The 19,707-nt window shown below is 36.9% G+C and overlaps 1 protein-coding gene across 2 annotated transcripts in view; it reads right to left on the bottom strand.

Annotated features, from left to right (window-relative positions):
* LOC123566053 (uncharacterized) overlaps positions 1 to 19,707 on the bottom strand; it is a 39,301-nt gene that overhangs the window by 2,383 nt on the left and 17,211 nt on the right. The window contains exons 3-5 of one of the 2 annotated variants that reach the window (XM_045359884.2): positions 16,492 to 16,548; positions 11,507 to 11,587; positions 2,988 to 3,115 (exon numbers count right to left, since the gene is read on the bottom strand). In XM_045359884.2, the coding sequence (XP_045215819.1) occupies positions 2,988 to 3,115; positions 11,507 to 11,587; positions 16,492 to 16,548 (266 nt within the window). The remainder of the gene's footprint in view (positions 1 to 2,987; positions 3,116 to 11,506; positions 11,588 to 16,491; positions 16,549 to 19,707) is intronic. The other variant, XM_045359885.2, reaches the window with a different exon arrangement.

Genomic DNA, 19,707 nt, shown 5'->3' with positions numbered 1-19,707 from the left:
TAGCCAGGTGTCCGCCCATGCCTGAAATAATGCCTACAGGTGCACCTGGTGGTTTTAGCCAGGTGTCCGCCCATACCTGAAATAATGCCTACAGGTGCACCTGGGATTTCCTCCACAATAAGACAAGAGGACCATGATGGTTCTGAATCGCTCACCTATCTCCACATGACCCAGTGTTCAACTGAGTATGACATCGTTATTTCTATTATTTGATATAGTGACCTAGTTTTTGAGCACATGTGACCTAGATATCATCAAGATAAAAAAATTCTTACCAATTTTCATGAAGATCCATTGAAAAATATGGCCTCTAGAGAGGTCACAAGGTTTTTCTATTATCTGACCTAATGACCTAGTTTTTGAAGGCACGTGACCCACTTTTAAACTTGACCTAGATATCATCAAGGTGAACATTCTCACCAATTTTCATGAAGATCTCGTGAAAAATATGGCCTCTAGAGAGGTCACAAGGTTTTTCTATTTTTCGACCTACTGACCTAGTTTTTGACCGCACATGACCCAGTTACGAACCTGACCTAGATATCATCAAGCTGAACATTCTCACCAATTTTCATGAAGATCCATTGAGAAATATGGCCTCTAGAGAGGTCACAAGGTTTTTTCTATTTTTAGACCTACTCACCTAGTTTTTGACCCCACGTGACCCAGTTTCGAATCTGACTTAGATATCATCAAGATGAACATTCTGACCAATATTCATGAAGATCTCATGAAAAATATGGCCTCTAGAGAGGTCACAAGGTTTTTCTATTTTTAGATCTACTGACCTAGTTTTTATTCCCACGTGACCCAGTTTCGAACTTGACCTAGATATCTTCAAGGTAAACATTCTGACCAAATTTCATGAAGATCCATTAAAAAATATCGCCTCTAGAGAGGTCACAAGGTTTTCCTATTTTTAGACCTACTGACCTAGTTTTTGACCGCACATGACCCAGTTTCGAACTTGACCTAGATATCATCAACGTGAACATTCTGACCAATTTTCATGAAGATCCATTGAGAAATATGGCCACTAGAGAGGTCACAAGGTTTTTCTATTTTTAGATATACTGACCTAGTTTTTGACCCCACATGACCCAGTTTCGAACTTGACCTAGATATCATCAAGGTAAACATTCTGACCAATATTCATGAAGATCTCATGAAAAATATGGCCTCTAGAGAGGTCACAAGGTTTTTCTATTTTTAGATCTACTGACCTAGTTTTTAACCCCACGTGACCCAGTTTCGAACTTGACCTAGATATCATCAAGATGAACATTCTGACCAATTTTCATGAAGATGCATTGAGAAATATGGCCTCTAGAGAGGTCACAAGGTTTTTCTATTTTTAGACCTAATGACCTAGTTTTTGACCCTACTTGACCCAGTTTCGACCTTGACCTAGATATCATCAAGGTGAACATTCTGACCAATTTTCATGAAGATCTTGTGAAATATATGGCCTCTAGAGAGGTCACAAGGTTTTTCTATTTTTAGACCTACTGACCTAGTTTTTGATGGCACGTGACCCAGTTTCGAACTTGACCTAGATATCATCAAGATGAACATTCTGACCAACTTTCATAAAGATCCCATGAAAAATGTGACCTCTAGAGTGGTCACAAGCAAAAGTTTACGGACGCACGGACGGACGACGGACGACGGACACCGCACGATCACAAAAGCTCACCTTGTCACTTTGTGACAGGTGAGCTAAAAAGCCGGCAAAGTCAACATATTACTTAAATTGTGTTGATATGACTAAAAAAACCAACAGAAACAAAACACTGTAATTTATTATTTTTGTAAACAACAAACAAGATGTGCTTCCAAAGGACAAAGGTGTCCCCACTTACAATCACTGTAATGCTCATATGTAGTCAAACTCCAGTGGTGAAATTATCACTTTAATTTTCATTTCAGTTCTTTTGATGTTCAAAATTTACATGTATTATATAGGCTGCTTGCAAAATAGGTGAAACTAAAACTTAATACAGAAATACTAAATTTACTTCTCTAACATTACAATGTGTATAGGCTGAAATGTAAAACAAATGATTTGACTGTGTCTTTAAAAAAGCAGTAATATTTGTGATGAATTGATTACAGGGAAACCTTAACAGATTCAACTATATTAGTATTTTTAAGGCTGCGTTATAAATGTCAATTTGCCTGAAGAGTATTTCAAGAGTCATTTACAAGGCATTACAAAATATGTGGTTACAAAATGTATTTAATGATCACATGGTTTTCTGATTGACATGTGGATTTTTCTGTGTCAGGGATGATTGACAATATTGAATAAACCTTTGTAGAATGTGTGAACATCAACTTAATTACATGTAATTCCTTACAAAGTTCAAAAAATTAACTTTAACTTACTGGAAGTAAAAATAAAACTCAAGACACAAAACTTCAAATGTTAAATATCCCTTTTCTTATAAGCTAGCTTAAAGTCAGATTATATTTGAATGTGTCAATATAAATTCAACATTCTTGAATGGAATCTGGACCTCACTGATCACAATAGCATCTTAAAGGTCTTCTTTTATTTCAGAGAAAAAATCCCCCAACTGGCCTTCAAAATTCATACATCCAAAAAGGAACAATTGACCAATACTTTGAATAATTTGACCATGGAGAAACTTTTAGATAGGCAAGAAGGAAGGAAATGTATACTTACGAAAAGGTGATCTTTACCTTCACTCTTTGAGTCCCATATGCACTCTAAACTTTGGTTTTTCTTTTATAAAGCAACATACAGGCCAAGTTTCAGTTTGACATTTCAAGGTCTGTATGAAGCCCAGTTATTGAACAGACACTTTATTGAACATACACTGCTTTTTTTCCTAGCAGAATCTGTACTGAACCTGAAACTGACCCAACTTGTATTCAGACTACATATTACTAATCTCTTCCTTTAAAAGACTCCACGGTGACACCAGATGTCAGCTGAGTTATGATTGGACTGTTATACTTACTTTTTTTCCTTATACAATCTTCTGTTCATTTTCTTCATCTCCCGGGCACTTCTCTCTGGGTCAAAGTCATCCATAAACCTGCCTGGATTCACAAATGCCAACATACGCAACTGTTTTGCTTGTTTAGCCTGGAAATGCACAGATCAAATGTTGACTGGTAAAAACACAATTCCTATGAGTGCATACTTAATTTCATATAACAGCTGTGTGCATATTTGTTCATTTAAGACAGTTTGCTTTTTTACATTTTTTACATTACAGCCTTAAGGTACCTTTGCACATTAAGACTAATGTTTTTATTGTTTACTTTGATTTTTTCACTAATTGGTAAATAACGATCAGTTTCAATGAAAGTAATCATGACTCATTATTACTTCCTTTTAGGCTGAACACAGATCTGTGAAACTTTATCCACTTTATGGAATTCAAAATCTGCAGACAATATAATATAATGACTGCCAGATCACAAGTTAGGATTTACAATGTTGACCAGCAAATGATGTACATATATTCATTAAAGGGCAATATTTCTGCACTGTGAAAGAAGCACTAGTGGCTAGGTGCTACTAATACACTGTACCTTGTTATAATATGCAAGAACACAATTTTGAAGGATTATGTGACATACTGACATAAATTGTAACCTGAAAACTGTCTGTTCAAGAAGATTATTACCAGTTCTTAACAGGTTATTAACAACCAAAAAATAAATAACTAGATGTGTGTCCACAGGTGCCCCCCACCCCTATATACACACACACACAAACACACACTCCTGTCACTGTACATGGTTTCATGACTCGATTTTAATATGTTTAAAGATATAATTATGCAACACAATTTTTTAAGCACTTTATGTGTATTTTTCATGAAGCAAAAGATCATAGCTCTGGCCTAGCTGAGTGAAACCCGGTGCACAACTTTATATGCTATAAAACAATCCTCTAATATTTTATGACTCCAGATCAAGTACATTTTGAGAAACATGGGAAACAAACTTTTATTTTTTGACTAAGTCAAGGGTCATAACTCTGGTCTTGCAAAGTGAAATAAAAGAAATCTCAGGTTCACATGCTGGATAATATTCCTACATGGTTTCATAACGCTAGGTGAATTACCTTTCAAGATATATGCAACACAAACTTTAAAGCACTTTTATTTGTGTCTTTCACAAGGACCAAAACTCTGGTCTGCTTGAGTGAAATCCTGACCACAATACCAGGTGCGCAACTTCACATGCTATAAAACAATCCTCCTATGTTTTATGACTCTAAAGTAAAATACTTCTTGAAAAACATACAACACAAACGTGTATGCCCTTTATGCATATTTTTGACAATCAAGGGCCATAACTCAGATCTGACTGACAGAAATCTGCGAAAAAATTCCAGGTGCACAACTTCACATGCTGAATAATATTTCTTTCATGTTTCATAATCCTGGTTCAAATACTTCTGAGACACATGAGACAAAATCTTAGGCCCTTTATATGAATATATTTACTACCATTAAGTCAAGGGCCATAACTCTGGTCTGGCTGTGTGAGATCCAAATTAAAACCCCTGGTGCACAACCTCCTGTGCTGAAAAACAATCCTGTGGGGTTTGATGACTCTGGTTCCAATACTTTTTAAGAAATGCATGGCACAAAATTGGACGGACAGACAAACAACTTTAAGTGCCCCTCCACAGCCCCTCCCCCCTCAGAAAAATTGTGAGAGGACCTTATAATGATGCTACAGACAAAATGATGAAATCTGATGAAAATCCATCATGCAATTCATGAAATGAGAAGAACTTTTTAAAGGTTGTTTAAAAGTTTTTTTTCTATTTTTAGGTCTAGCTGCCCAAGGCCAAGTGCCTTAATTTGAACAAACTTAGGAAAGGACCTTATAGTGGTGCTACAGACCAATTTTGATGACGATCCATCATGTGGTTCATGAGAAGAAGTCATTTAAGAGTTTTTTTTCTATTTTTTAGCTCTGGTGGCCTCTAAACAATCTGTAACATTGAAGAATTTTGACAGTGGACCATGCCAGGATGCTACTGACCATGTTCAGTGGAAATTTCAGAGGAAATGTCATGTGAAGGAAAGTGTGGATGGTCAAACCGACAGACAACTGAGAGACGGTTGCCAGAAGGTAAGGGATCACAATAGCTCACCCTGTAGTGAGTTAAAAATGCATGGTTAATGAATAAATTTGATTACTGAGAAATGTTAATTGATTATTAATAATAACAGTAAATATAAGAAAAAGAGGATTAGGATGACCCTATATTGCTCACCTGTTAAACTTGGCCTTGGAATCATCAAGGTAAGCATTCTGACTAAGTTTCATGTTTCATGAGAGTAATAAATGTGCCTCTACAGTGTTAACAAGCTTTTCTTTTGATTTGAGTGGTGACCTAGTTCTGACACTACATGACCCAGTTCAACTCGGCCTAGGAATCATCAAGATAAGCATTCTATCCAAGTTTCATGAAGATAGGGTCATAAATATGACCTCTAGACTGTTATAAGATTTTTCTTTGATTTAAGCGAGTGATCTAGTTTTTGACCACATATGATCCAGTTTTGACTTGGCCTAGGAATCATCAAGATAAATATTCTTTCCAAGTTTCATGAAGATAGGGTCATAAATATGACCTCTAGACTGTTATAAGCTTTTCCTTCGATTTGAGCAGGTGACCTAGTTTTTAACCCCACATGACCAAGTTTCAAGTTTCAAAACTGGCCAAGGAATCATCAAGATAAACGTTCTGACCAAGTTTCATGAAGATAGGGTCATAAATGTGGCCTCAAGAGTGTAACAAGCTTTTACTTTGATCTAACTGGGTAACCTAGTTTTTGACCCCATATGACCCAGTTTTGAATTTGGCATAGTAATCATCAAGATTAACATTCTGACCAAGTTTCATGAAGAAAGGGTCATAAATGTGACCTCTATGGTGTTACTTTTCATTTGATTTGACCTGGTGACCTAGTTTTTGACCCCACATGACCTAGTTTCTAACTTAGCCTAGTGATAATCATGACAAACATTCTGTGCAAGTCTCTTTCAAATCAAAGCATAAATGAAACCTCTATATGGTTGAAAGGACCAAAATAGAAAATTTTGCCCCATTCAGGGGCAGTAACTCTAGAACCCATGATGGTATCTAGCTGGTTTTTGAAAGGAACCAAGACCTTATTGTGACTTAAGTGTGTGTAAGTGTGGTTAAAATTAAATGTAAAATGTCACTTCTATCATGTTCACAAAGTAAAAACAAGAGGGCCATGAAGGCCCTGTATCGCTCACCTGACCTAGGAATCATCAAGATTAACATAAATCTGACCAAATTTCATTAAAATATGGTCATAAATGTGGCCTCTGTTAACTAGCTTTTTCTTTGATTTGACCTAGTGACCTAGTTTTTGACCCAACATGACCCAGATTCAAACTGGACTTTGAGATCATCAAGATTAAAATTCTGACCAAGTTTCATGAAGATATAGTCATAAATGTGGCCTCTACAGTGTTAGCAAGCTTTTCCTTTGATTTGACCTGGTGACCTAGTTTTTGATCCCAGATGACCCAATATCGAAGTCGTCCAAGACTTTATTGAGGGTAACATTCTGACCAAGTTTCATTAAGATTGGGCCAAAATTGTGACCTGTAGAGTGTTAACAAGCTTTTCCTTTGATTTGACTTAGTGACCTAGTATTTGATCCCATCTGACCCAGATTTAAACTTGACCTATATATCATCAAGATTAACACTCTGGCCAAGTTTCATTAAGGTAAGGTCAAAAATGTGGCCTCTAGAGTGTTAACAAGTTTTTCTTTTGATCTTACCTAGTGACCTAGTATTTGATCCCATCTGACCCAGATTTAAACTTTACCTATATATCATCAAGATTAACACTCTGGCCAAGTTTCATTAAGGTAAGGTCAAAATGTGGCCTCTAGAGTGTTAACTAGCTTTTCCTTTGATTTGACCTGGTGACCTAGTTTTTGACCCTGCATGACCCAGATTCAAACCGGACCTTGAGATCATCAAGATTAACATTCTGACTAAATTTCATGAAGACAGTCATAAATGTGGCCTCTACAGTGTTAACAAGCTTTTCCTTTGATTTGACCTGGTGACCTAGTTTTTGACCCCAGATGACCCAATATCGAAGTTGTCCAAGATTTTATTGAGGGTAACATTCTTACCAAGTTTCATTAAGATTGGGCCAAAATTGTGACCTCTAGAGTGTTAACAGTCAAATTGTTGACGACGACGGACAGACGGACGACGACGGACACAGGGCGATCACAAAAGCTCACCTTGAGCACTTTGTGCTCAGGTGAGCTAACAAGAGTGCCAGAACGTCACAATATACGCCCATCACAGCTAATTTCTTTACACTAGCACCTGTATTTCCAAATGGATTTTAATTTTGTGGTTGTTTACAATGTTTTTTAAGTAATTATTGTAATTCTTTTGTTTTTCTAAGTCAACAAAAAAATCTTTACCAGATAGAGATACCTTAAAATACATCTAAAATTTGAAAGTAACATCTATGTTCCACCACAGAAAAGTGGCCTTGGTTTTTTGCTACGGTCACTTATAAAAAAAAGTTACAATGTAAGCTATTTATAGTTACAACTAATGGAAGTTAATCTTTAAAAAAAGAAAAAATATAAAAAACAAGAGCTGTCTCCGTAGGATGACACATGCCCCCGATGGCACTTTGAATGAATAGTTATGGCCGATGTTAGAGTTTAGGACCTTTGACCTACGGAGCTGGGTCTTGCGCGCGGCACATCGTCTTACTGTGTCACACATTCATGCATAGTTATTTTAAAATCCATCCATCGATGACAAAGATATGGACCGGACACGCCCATCAATGCACTATCCTTTAACGTCTAAGTGTGACCTTGACCGTTGAGCTACGGACCTGGGTCTTGCGCACTGCACGTCGTCTTACTGTGGTACACATTCATGCCAAGTTATTTGAAAATCCATCCATCGATGACAAAGATATGGACCAGACACGCCCATCAATGCACTATCCTTTAACGTCTAAGTGTGACCTTGACCTTTGAGCTACGGACCTGGGTCTTGCGCACTGCACGTCGTCTTACTGTGGTACACATTCATGCCAAGTTATTTGAAAATCCATCCATCGATGACAAAGATATGGACCGGACATGCCCATCAATGCACTATCCTTTAACGTCTAAGTGTGACCTTGACCTTTGAGCTACGGACCTGGGTCTTGCGCACTGCACGTCGTCTAACTGTGGTACACATTCATGCCAAGTTATTTGAAAATCCCTCCATCGATGACAAAGATATGGACCGGACACGAAAATTGCGGACAGACCGACAGACTGACAGACCGACAGACTGACAGACCGACAGACAGACAGACGGTTCAAAAACTATATGCCTCCCTTCGGGGGCATAAAAAATTTAAGTCCACAAAAAAAAATCCTTACCAGGTAGAGATAGGTCAAAATACACCTCAGAATTGGATGTAACATGCATGATAAACTACAGAAAAATGGTCTTGATTTTTCCCTACGACTAGCAATGAAAAATTTACAATATAAGCTATTTATTGTAACAACAAAGGGAAGTAATTCTAAAGAAGGGACCTGTGCATGACACTCAATCTCATGATGGTGTACAATTGTGCCAAGTTACATCAAAACCCATTCATGCTTGAAAAAGATCTGCTCCGGACAAAGTCATTCTTGTATCTGACCTTTGGCCTCTAAGTGTGACCTTGACCTTAGACCTAGGAACCTGATTCTTGGACATGACACTCTGTCTAGTGGTGGTGAACATTTTTGCCAAGTTACATCAAAATCCCTCCATGCATGAAGAAGAAACGCTTCAGACGAAGTTTTCATTCTTTTATCCTGACCTCCAAGTGTGACCTTGACCTTAGACCTAGGGACCTGATTCTTGCGCATGATACTCCATCTCATGGTAGTGAACATTTGTGCCAAGTTATATCAACATCCCTTTATGCATGAAGAAAACAAGGAGCGGCTTTCAATAAACGCTTGATGCCCCAAGTGGCATCCTTGTCGATAGATTTTGCACCTAAGTCCAAAACGAGGTCAAGGTCAAGGTCAAACTGAGGTCAGGTGATGTTTGAAGATGAGGAATGGTCACAGTTTACATCTGTATTAGTATCAATTCATTCTTGTAAGGGGTATTGATGCTAGACGAAACGGTCCCATTTGGTTTAACCAAGAGATGGCCCATATAAAGCAACCTAAGTCCAAAATAAGGTCAAGGTCAATGTCAAACTGAGGTCAGGTGATGTCTGAAGATGAGGAATGGTCACAGGTTACATCTGCATTGGTATCAAGTCATTCTAGTAAGGGGTGTTGATGCTAGATGAAACAGTCCCATTTGGTTAACCTCGTACGGACGGACGGACGAACAGACAGGATAATCACTACATGCCTCCTGCATCAGTAGATGCTGGGGGCATAAAAATGCTCCAAACAAAGTTTTCATTCTTGTTTCCTTTGACCTCTAAGTGTGACCTTGACCTCAGACCTAAGGGCCTGGTTCTTGCGCATGACACTCTGTCTCATGATAGTAAACAATTGTGCCAAGCTACATCAAAATCCTTCCATGCATGAAGAAGATTTGCTCTGGACAGTCATTCTTGAATTTGACCTTTGACCTTTAAGTGTGACCTTGACCTAAAACCTAGTGACCTGGTTCTTGTGCATGACACTCTGTCTCATGATGGTGAACAATTGTGCCAAGTTTCATCAAAATCCCTTCATGCATGAAGAAGATATGCTCCGGACGAAGTCTGTGGATGCCATCCGCCCATATGCGCCCCCCACCCCATCCACACGCCCGCCCGCCAGGGGCGTTCCAATAATAGGTTCAGTTTTTCAAACAGGCATTAAATTAAAGGTCCATTACTAAGGGAAAGTGAGTTGGCAATTTTTTTCATAGCCAGTGCATAGACTTCTGCAAGACACTAAATAATGAAGATTGGCAGGTCAAAATTTACAGAAGGTCTTTGGAACTCAAAGAAATGTATGTGTATTATGTTGAAATTTCAATGAATCGACAGAATGACCCCCCAGGTCTTTTGAACTTTCTTCATACTTCATAGAAAAATAATTGTACATATACTGCGATTTATTTCGAATTTCTACATACCAACTTTCATTTTCCAATAAAATGAAATAGTTTCTGTGCTTTTTAAAAGAAATTAAAATGTTCACTTTCCTTAGTATTGGACCTTTAACAAATTTTGGCTCTTTTAGAGGTCTATCAGGGGCTGTTACTCCAGGACCTATGATTGGATCTGACGGATTCATCATGGAATCCAAGATCTATTGTAACAGTTGTTGAAGATATTTTGTAAGTCTGTATCAAATCAAACCATACCTGAGTTCTCTATATAGCTGCAAAAGTCAAAATAGCAAATTCTGGCCCTTTAAGGGGCCATAACTCTGGCCAGTTTTCGGAAGGAACTTAAAGATATTAACAATTTTAAGTTTGAATCAATTTCACTTAGTAACTAGAGATGCTTTTGAGAAAAGCACATGTCTCCCACAACTGCCTAATCATCTAAATAGTAAGTCAGTCTTTAAATACTGTTCACTTAATCCACATGTGCATGCGCATTCTTGACACCAAAAGGACGCCTATACTAGTAGTAGTATAGGCACCAGTTTGGGGGCAAAACTGCGCAAGAAATCTGAGTGTTTTTGGTAATTCAAGGGCCATAATTCCGAAACGCCTAGGCCGATTTGGCTAGTTATCGAACTTGGCCGAGCACTTATTGGCAGACACATTTTGTTGAAGTTTGGTGAAGATCAGATGAGAAATGTTCGACTTAAGAGTGCAGACAAGCTTTGTGACACACACACAGGTGCACACACACACACACACAGGCAGACTGGAGTAAAATCAGTATGTCTCCCACACCACTGTGTGGTGGGAGACATAATAATAGAGACAGAGTGAAAGAATATCAAAACTTTAACCTGAAGTTCTAAGTAAAAAGGGGGATATTCATAAAATATTGGTGCCAGAGTTAAAGACCTGGTGTCATATCATGTGGGTGATGATGTTTAACTGTTTTAAGTTTTAAGTTCTAGTAATTACAGAGATAGAGTGAAAGTGCACCAAAACTTTATCCTGAAATTTTTAGTAAAAAGGAGGGATAATTCAAAAAATATTGGAGCAAGAGTTATGTCCCTTGTGCCAGATGATGTGGGTGATAATGAGGAATAACTATTGCAAGTTTGAAGCAAAGCCATCAAGTAATTACAGAGATAAAGAGAAAGCGCATCAAAACTTTAACCAAGGTGCGAATGTGGAAGGACGCCGATGCCAGGTAGAGTAGGACAGCTCTCCATACTTCGTATTGTCAAGCTAAAAATGACCAGGGATCACATGAAATACTAGAGTGAGTCAGGGTTCTCACATCATTGATGCTCAAGCGAGCGGTGTTTAAGCTCACTGTATACGATGTAATCAAAATATGTTAGAATACCTTTTCATCATCACTTATATCCATCTTATCCAATTTTTCAAGCTGAGCCTGAATGTGTGAATTCTCTGACTGCCTACGTGACTGAAAAATACAACAACTAGACTAATAATGGGAAATAACAAAATAAAACTACAACAGTAACTTTAAAAACAAAAAGTACAAAAAACACATGCCAAAACAATTCTGGCAAGTTTTGGTCACAGTCACAAATAAAATGTGACAAGAGAATACAAATTGCAGCATGCTATAAATTTTCTTTAAGGTTAAGAAGTAGGCCTTGAGAAACAAAAATCAAACAACACCAAATCATAGAAAGAAAGAGTTGTTTGACATGAAAATTGAACAGCATGTAAAACATGTATATTACTTTACGAAACAAGTGTCAGTGTACTGATATAAACATTGAATTCCGGAAAAGGACTGCCTAAAGGGGCTCCACTTCCAGACAGTTAAACACCTTTAAAAACTCACCATTTTCAAAGAACTGTTACACATATTCGTTTCGATGCATTTGCAATAGCGTGCGAGTGGTGAAATTTAGCATAACAAGGTGGAACACAGTTATCAGCAATTGTTTATCTTTATTTCTTTACAAATGGTATTCATTTTCAAAGGGAGACAACTTTTTCAGAATACTTTAAGTACAAATGGCATCCATTTTCAAAGGGAGACCACTTTTTCCGATTATTTTAAGTAATCGTAGAGAAAAAGTTGTCTTGTTGTTTTAAAAAGGTGTTTGACTGTCCGGAAGTGAGGCCCCTATAGGCAGTCATTTTCTGGAATTCAATGTTTATATCAGTATACTGACACTTGTTTCGTAAAGTAATATACATGTTTTGCATGCTGTCAATTTCCAAGTCAAACAACTCTTTCTTTCTATGATTTGGTGTTGTTTGATTTTTGTTTCTCAAGGCCAACTTCTTAACCTTAAACTTAACAAAAAGTTCAAATTTTTTTAAAACTAAGTGAGTGAGTTGGGTTTTATGGTGAATTGACACAAAATGGTCATATATTGCCGAATTTTAAGACAGTCCTCATTTTTCCTCTTTAAAATTGAGCTTCTAAATTAATGTGAACAACAGATATATCAGGCCATTCTGGGTTTTTTTCTTGAACATAAAAAGTTTGAAAACGATACTATGAATTTAGCTTTATTTGTTGACTGAATACTGTGCTTAAATGCAGACTAGGGACACCAGACAGTTTAATGACATTCAGTTGGTAGTAGAAGTCAATTTTTCTTTCTAAGAAAACATTTGTTATCCAATTTCATGAAACCTGAAATGGAAATTGCAGCATCAGAATTGATTTGCAGCCATAAAACCAAAATTACTTGAGACTTTTTTTGTTCAAGTTCAACATGATAATGACCTTCAGACTGACATGAAGCCTTTTTACCCTTGCATTATACTTTATAAATATTAACCATATTTTTGGCTGGATTTCAAATTGTGCTTCAAGCTGAGGTTAAACTAACTTAAACGCTGATTTTCTACCGTTATATTGGTGAAGGATGATCTAAGTGTGCCCCTATGTGAATTATTTCGGACACAAGCAAATAGAAGATACAGCCACTGACCTACAAGCCAGATTGAAAAAACTTCCTCCAATAAAATAGTTTAATAATAATTATAAATCCCTGTAGAAAGGCAGCTGTTAGGCTGAATTCTGATTTTAAGCTGGTACGAACCATTTACATTTGGACACAGTTACTTATTTATGATAATATAGCTCAAAGAACGGATGAATGTTAAATTATTAAATTAAATTTCCATGCAAAATAAATTCAAATATAAGTGCAAACTTTTAAGCAAGCTATAAAAGCATTATAAAAGTATGGATACACACAAGTTTAAATTTGGACTGCAGTATAGTACTAAATGAAATCTGAAATTCCCTTAAATCTTTTAAAGCACATGGCAGTATCCCTTTTTTATATGTTTAATAAAATGTTAACCTTTAGCATGCTAGATAAATTGTTGTCTTCTGGAAATGTTGTCTGCTAAAATTGTAAAGTTCATTCAATTTGCTCCAAAATTGGAAGAAATATTGTCAGAGTAGCAAACAGCTTGGAACCTGATCAGACAAAATGTTAATGAAGAAAAGTCATCATTGCAAAGAGTGTAGATCTATTAATTTAGCCAGATACAATGTTTAAAGGTATTCCATCAGAATTTTTTGACATTTTTTCCCTTTTGATTAGAATTAAATCTAGCAAACTAAATGGCAGCATACATTCACACAGGACCTTATTCCTGTAAAATTCTGCAGATTTTAACATCAAATGAAGATATATGTATCTCTTAAAATGCTTTATATCTTCTTTTCTTTTCAACAATATTTCATGTTTTAACAAGACTGTTGCCTGGCACTGAAAGTCCGCATCTGAGAGAGGGCAATTGTCATAGCTATACTATTTTCATAGTGAAACACAAAATATTTGCATATTCTTTCATGATCTTGTACTTTGGAAGCTAACAAAGCATAGATGGAGAGACAGTTGGACAGACAGACAGACAGACAAGGGGGACAAATAAAATGATCTGTATATTCTTTATATTTCTTGCTACTTGCGTCCCAGGTTTAATGATAAAATTTATTTTAAAGTTATGAGAAAATCCATCATCTGATTGACAGGACAGACAGATTATGAACAGATGGCAAAATGGACAAAATAAATCAACTGCATGTTCTCCATATTGTCTTCTACCTATTTACCAAATTCCATGAAAAAACAAGAGCTGTCTCCATAGGATGACACATGCCCCCGATGGCACTTTGAATGAATAGTTATGGCCGATGTTAGAGTTTAGGACCTTTGACCTACAGACCTGGGTCTTGCGCACGACACATCGTCTTACTGTGCCACACATTCATGCGTAGTTATTTTAAAATCCATGCATGAAGACAGATATGGACCGGACATGCCCATCATTGCACTATCATGAAATATGACCTTTAACGTCTAAGTGTGACCTTGACTTTTGAGCTACGGACCTGGGTCTTGCGTGCGACACGTCGTCTTACTGTGGTACACATTCATGCCCAATAATTTTAAAATTCATGCATGAATGACAAAGATATGGACCGGACACGCCCATCAATGCACTATCATGAAATATGACCTTTAACGTCTAAGTGTGACCTTGACCTTTGAGCTACAGACCTGGGTCTTGCGCGCGACACGTTGTCTTACTGTGGTACACATTCATGCCCAATAATTTTAAAATCCATGCATGAATGACAAAGATATGGACCGGACACGTCCATCAATGCACTTTCATGAAATATGACCTCTAAGTGTGACCTCGACCTTTGAGCTACAGACCTGGGTCTTGCGCGCGACACATCGTCTTACTGTGCCACACATTTATGTGTAGTTACTTGAAAATCTATCCATGGATGACAAAGATATGGACCGGACACGTCCATCAATGCACTACCATGAAAAATGGCCTTTAACGTCTAAGTGTGACCTTGACCTTTGAGCTACGGACCTGGGTCTTACGCCCGACATGCCGTCCTACTTTGGTACACATTCATGCCAAGTTATTTGAAAATCCATCCATGGATGACAAAGATATGGACCGGACACGAAAATTGCGGACAGACCGACAGACGGTTCAAAAACTATATGCCTCCCTTCGGGGGCATAAAAAACCTCTTGCACTTTTTGCCTTTTAACATAATCCAAGTTTTGTCATATTATTTACTATTTGTTGCCACAGAAACCATTATTTATTACAAAAGGATTTGGATATTCTCAATCTATCCTTGTAACTTCATGAAATAATTTCTTCTAAGTTATCATTCAATCCATTTTTTTGTCATAGCTTTGTGATATTTGTTCTATAGCAAACACATCTTTAATAAAGCAAGAAAGAGAGAAAAGAATGTGCATAATATCCATGTTGCAATCCATCACTGTGGCAAGCTTCATGAAATATATCTTGCACATTTACAGTATCCCCCTTTGCTAGCTTTTATCATACTTTTTGACTGCTTGTTACCATTAAAACATAGGGATAGGGTAAAAGCGACATGCATATTATTTTGCATGTTGCCACCTATCAATGTACCAAGCTTCATGAAAAAATATCTTTTGAAGGTATCGCAGGATCACACTAAATGTGACCGACAGACAGATCATGAGATGGAGTTCAAACCATAATTTCCTTCCAGTGTTTCACAGGTATTGGACTAAAAATCCATTTCATTGGCATTAAACTATATAATGATTACACTGATATATCCTCAATTGCATGGACAAAGGGAAGTAATCACGTGTATCTAAAACTTTCAGTTTTATTCAATGACATAATGTGATAAACTAAATTTTTATATATGCAAATCTATAGTGAAGGCATATTTCATATCAATGAAATTTATAGGAAGTTCCAAACATTATCTTATACACTGGATAGACAATAGTTACTTCTGGCAGATATTTAACATGTTTAAAAAGAAATCAGTGTACATGCAATAATAGTATTATTGAATACCATAGTTTTTAGACAAATCTATGCAGAGGTCAACCGCTAAGTTTAGCAGTTAAAACCTTTTACATTCACTGACCAGATGATGATCGTAATTATAATTTGAAACTTAATCAAATCTTATATATTCTTGTTACCTAAATACACCATAATGAATTATAAACTATGTGACTCTGATATTTTGGTAACATAACCAATGATTATCTGTTAGGCATTGACTTTTCAACAGTTTAACAGTTCAACTGCTTCTGACTGACATCAAGTAAACCCCCAAGTCTTCAATTTTATACAAGCACTTAAAATTGTTTCCTATAAAGAAACGACGACTTTCCTGGACACAAAGAAAAGACGGTGTGAATATACAGATGTAAGAGGTGTCTTCAATTAACATAAATGAATTCTTTTCCCCTATTTTTGTATCTTAAATCTGCTAAAAAAATTCTTGCAGGATATTTTACTCTGCAAACAAATACTGAAGTAAAATATTACAATGGTTTTCTGTTGTTGTCCCTGGTCCTTAATTGCCTCTGTGTTGAATTCCCGTCCCTGTAACATATACAAAGCATTAAATGGCTCTCAGTCGCTAACTACAATGAATTATTCAAATAGTCATATGAACAAGAACTTATTTCCCATGGTACAACAATCAAAATTTTAAACAGAATCCAACTAAATTGTATACAAAATGATAATTAATTGATAATGCAACATAAGAAAACTCTATCAAAAACATTTATTATATATTTTTTAATTTGTAGAAAATATCCCGAGTACTATTAAAATATTTTTATATAATGTAGCACTAAATTTAACAAATGAGAATAGTTTAATAAGAAATAAGCCAGTTTTCTCTTCACTTCATTTTACTAGTAAGTGTACAAACACACTGATTTATATGTTTGGTTTAAAACTGACCTGTTGTGAAGACCATAAAGCAAGTGATTTTGTTGAACTATTTAAAAATTTGATTTTTTTAAGACTGATTCCAATTTTCATTTTTCATAATTTTATTTGATGCATATGGAGGAAGGAAGTGTGTGAAACCTAAAGAGGGCCATACTGGCCTAAGTCGCTCACTGCTAAGTGCCCCGGCCCCCATTTGAACAAATTAGTGAGAGGACCTTACAATGATTCTACAACCTATAGTCTAAAGAAGATCTATTGAACGGTTTCTAAGGAGGTCTTTTAAAGTTGTTTTTCTACTTTTAGCTCTAGCGGGCCCTAAAATGAGCCAGGTGCCCCCATTTGAACAACCTTGAGACAGGATGGTATGATATGCTATAAACCCAAGTTTGATAAAGAGCCATCCAACTGTTCATAAGAAAAAGTTCTTTAAAACTTATTTTCTATTTTTTTCTATTTTTAGCTCTATTGGTCTGTAAAGTGGGCAAGTGCCCCCATTTGAAACAAGAGGGCCATGAAGGCCCTGTATGGCTCACCTGACCTATTGACCTAAAGACCATCAAGATTAACATTTTGACCAAGTTTCATTAAGATATGGTATAAATGTGGCCTCTAAAGTGTAAACTAGCTTTTCTTTTAATTTGACCTAGTGACCTATTTTTTGACCTGAGATGACCCAGATTCAAACTGGACCTTGAAATCATTAAGATTACCATTCTGACCAAGTTTCATGAAGATACAGTCATAAATGTGGCCTCTAGAGTTTTAACAAGCTTTTCCTTTGATTTGACCTAGTGACCTAGTTTTTGACCCCACCTGACCCAGATTTGAATTTGACCTATAGATCATCAAGATTAACATTCTGACCTAGTTTCATTAAGATATAGTCATAAATATGGCCTCTACAGTGTAAACTAGCTTTTCCTTTGATTTGACATAGTGACCTAGTTTTTGATCCTACACGACCCAGATTCAAATCGGACCTTGAGAATATCAAGATTACCGTTTTGACCAAGTTTCATAAAGATACAGTCATAAATGTGGCCTCTACAGTGTTAACAAGCTTTACCTTTGATTTGACTTGGTGACCTAGTTTTTGACCTGACATGACCCAGGTTCAAGCCTGACCTAAAGATTATCAAGATTAACATTCTGGCAAAGTTTCATAAAGATACAGTAATAAATGTGGCCTCTAGAGAGTAAACAAGCTTTTCCTTTGATTTGACCTAGTGACCTAGTTTTTGACCCCACCTGACCCAGATTCAAACTTGACCAAGATTCAAACTTGACCTATACAGCCTCAAGACTAACATTCTGACCAAGTTTCATTAATATACGGTCATAAATGTGGCCTCTACAGTGTGAACTAGCTTTTCCTTTGATCTGACCTGGTGACCTAGTTTTTGATCCCACATGACCCAGATTCAAACTGGACCTTGAGATCATCAAGATTAACATTCTGTCTAAGTTTCTGAAGATACAGACTTAAATGTGGCCTCTACAGTGTTAACAAGCTTTTCCTTTGATTTGACCTGGTGACCTAGTTTTTGACCCCAGATGACCCAATATCAAACTTGTCCAAGACTTTATTGAGGGTAACATTCTGACCAAGTTTCATTAAGATTGGGCCCAAACTGTGACCTCTAGAGTGTTAACAAGCTTTTCTTTGATTTGGTGACCTAGTTTTTGATCCCAGATGACCCAATATCGAACTCGTCCAACATTTTATTGAGGATTACATTCTGACCAAGTTTCATTAAGATTGGGCCAAAAATGTATCCTCTAGAATGTTAACAAGCTTTTCTTTTGATTTGACCTGATGTCCTAGTTTTTGACCCAAGATGACCCAATATCAAACTCGTCCAAGATTTTATTGAGGGTAACATTCTGACCAAGTTTCATTAATATACGGTCATAAATGTGGCCTCTACAGTGTGAACTAGCTTTTCCTTTGATCTGACCTGGTGACCTAGTTTTTGATCCCACATGACCCAGATTCAAACTGGACCTTGAGATCATCAAGATTAACATTCTGTCTAAGTTTCATGAAGATACAGACTTAAATGTGGCCTCTACAGTGTTAACAAGCTTTTCCTTTGATTTGACCTGGTGACCTAGTTTTTGACCCCAGATGACCCAATATCAAACTTGTCCAAGACTTTATTGAGGGTAACATTCTGACCAAGTTTCATTAAGATTGGGCCCAAACTGTGACCTCTAGAGTGTTAACAAGCTTTTCTTTGATTTGGTGACCTAGTTTTTGATCCCAGATGACCCAATATCGAACTCGTCCAACATTTTATTGAGGATTACATTCTGACCAAGTTTCATTAAGATTGGGCCAAAAATGTATCCTCTAGAATATTAACAAGCTTTTCTTTTGATTTGACCTGATGTCCTAGTTTTTGACCCAAGATGACCCAATATCAAACTCGTCCAAGATTTTATTGAGGGTAACATTCTGACCAAGTTTCATTAAGATTGGCTCAAATTTGTGACCTCTAGAGTGTTAACAGTCAAATTGTTGACGACGCCGACGATGACGGACGACGACGGACACAGGGCGATCACAAAAGCTCACCTTTGAGCACTTCATGCTCAGGTGAGCTAAAAACTTGGGAGGGGACATTGTCATGATGCTACAAACCAAGTTTGGTGTAATTCTGACCAGTTGTTTCCGAGATTTTTCAGTAAAAATGTTGACACCGGATGCAGGACGGCGGTCCATCTACCAAAACTAATAGCTCAACCTGAACCACTGGTTCAGATGAACTAAAAAACAGGAGGAACACAAAGGCCCTA

Source organism: Mercenaria mercenaria, chromosome 8, assembly GCF_021730395.1.
Source record: "Mercenaria mercenaria strain notata chromosome 8, MADL_Memer_1, whole genome shotgun sequence".
Lineage (NCBI taxonomy): Eukaryota > Metazoa > Mollusca > Bivalvia > Venerida > Veneridae > Mercenaria > Mercenaria mercenaria.
The sequence above is the reverse complement of the archived record's forward strand: the minus strand, read 5'-3'. Positions and strand labels throughout refer to the sequence as shown.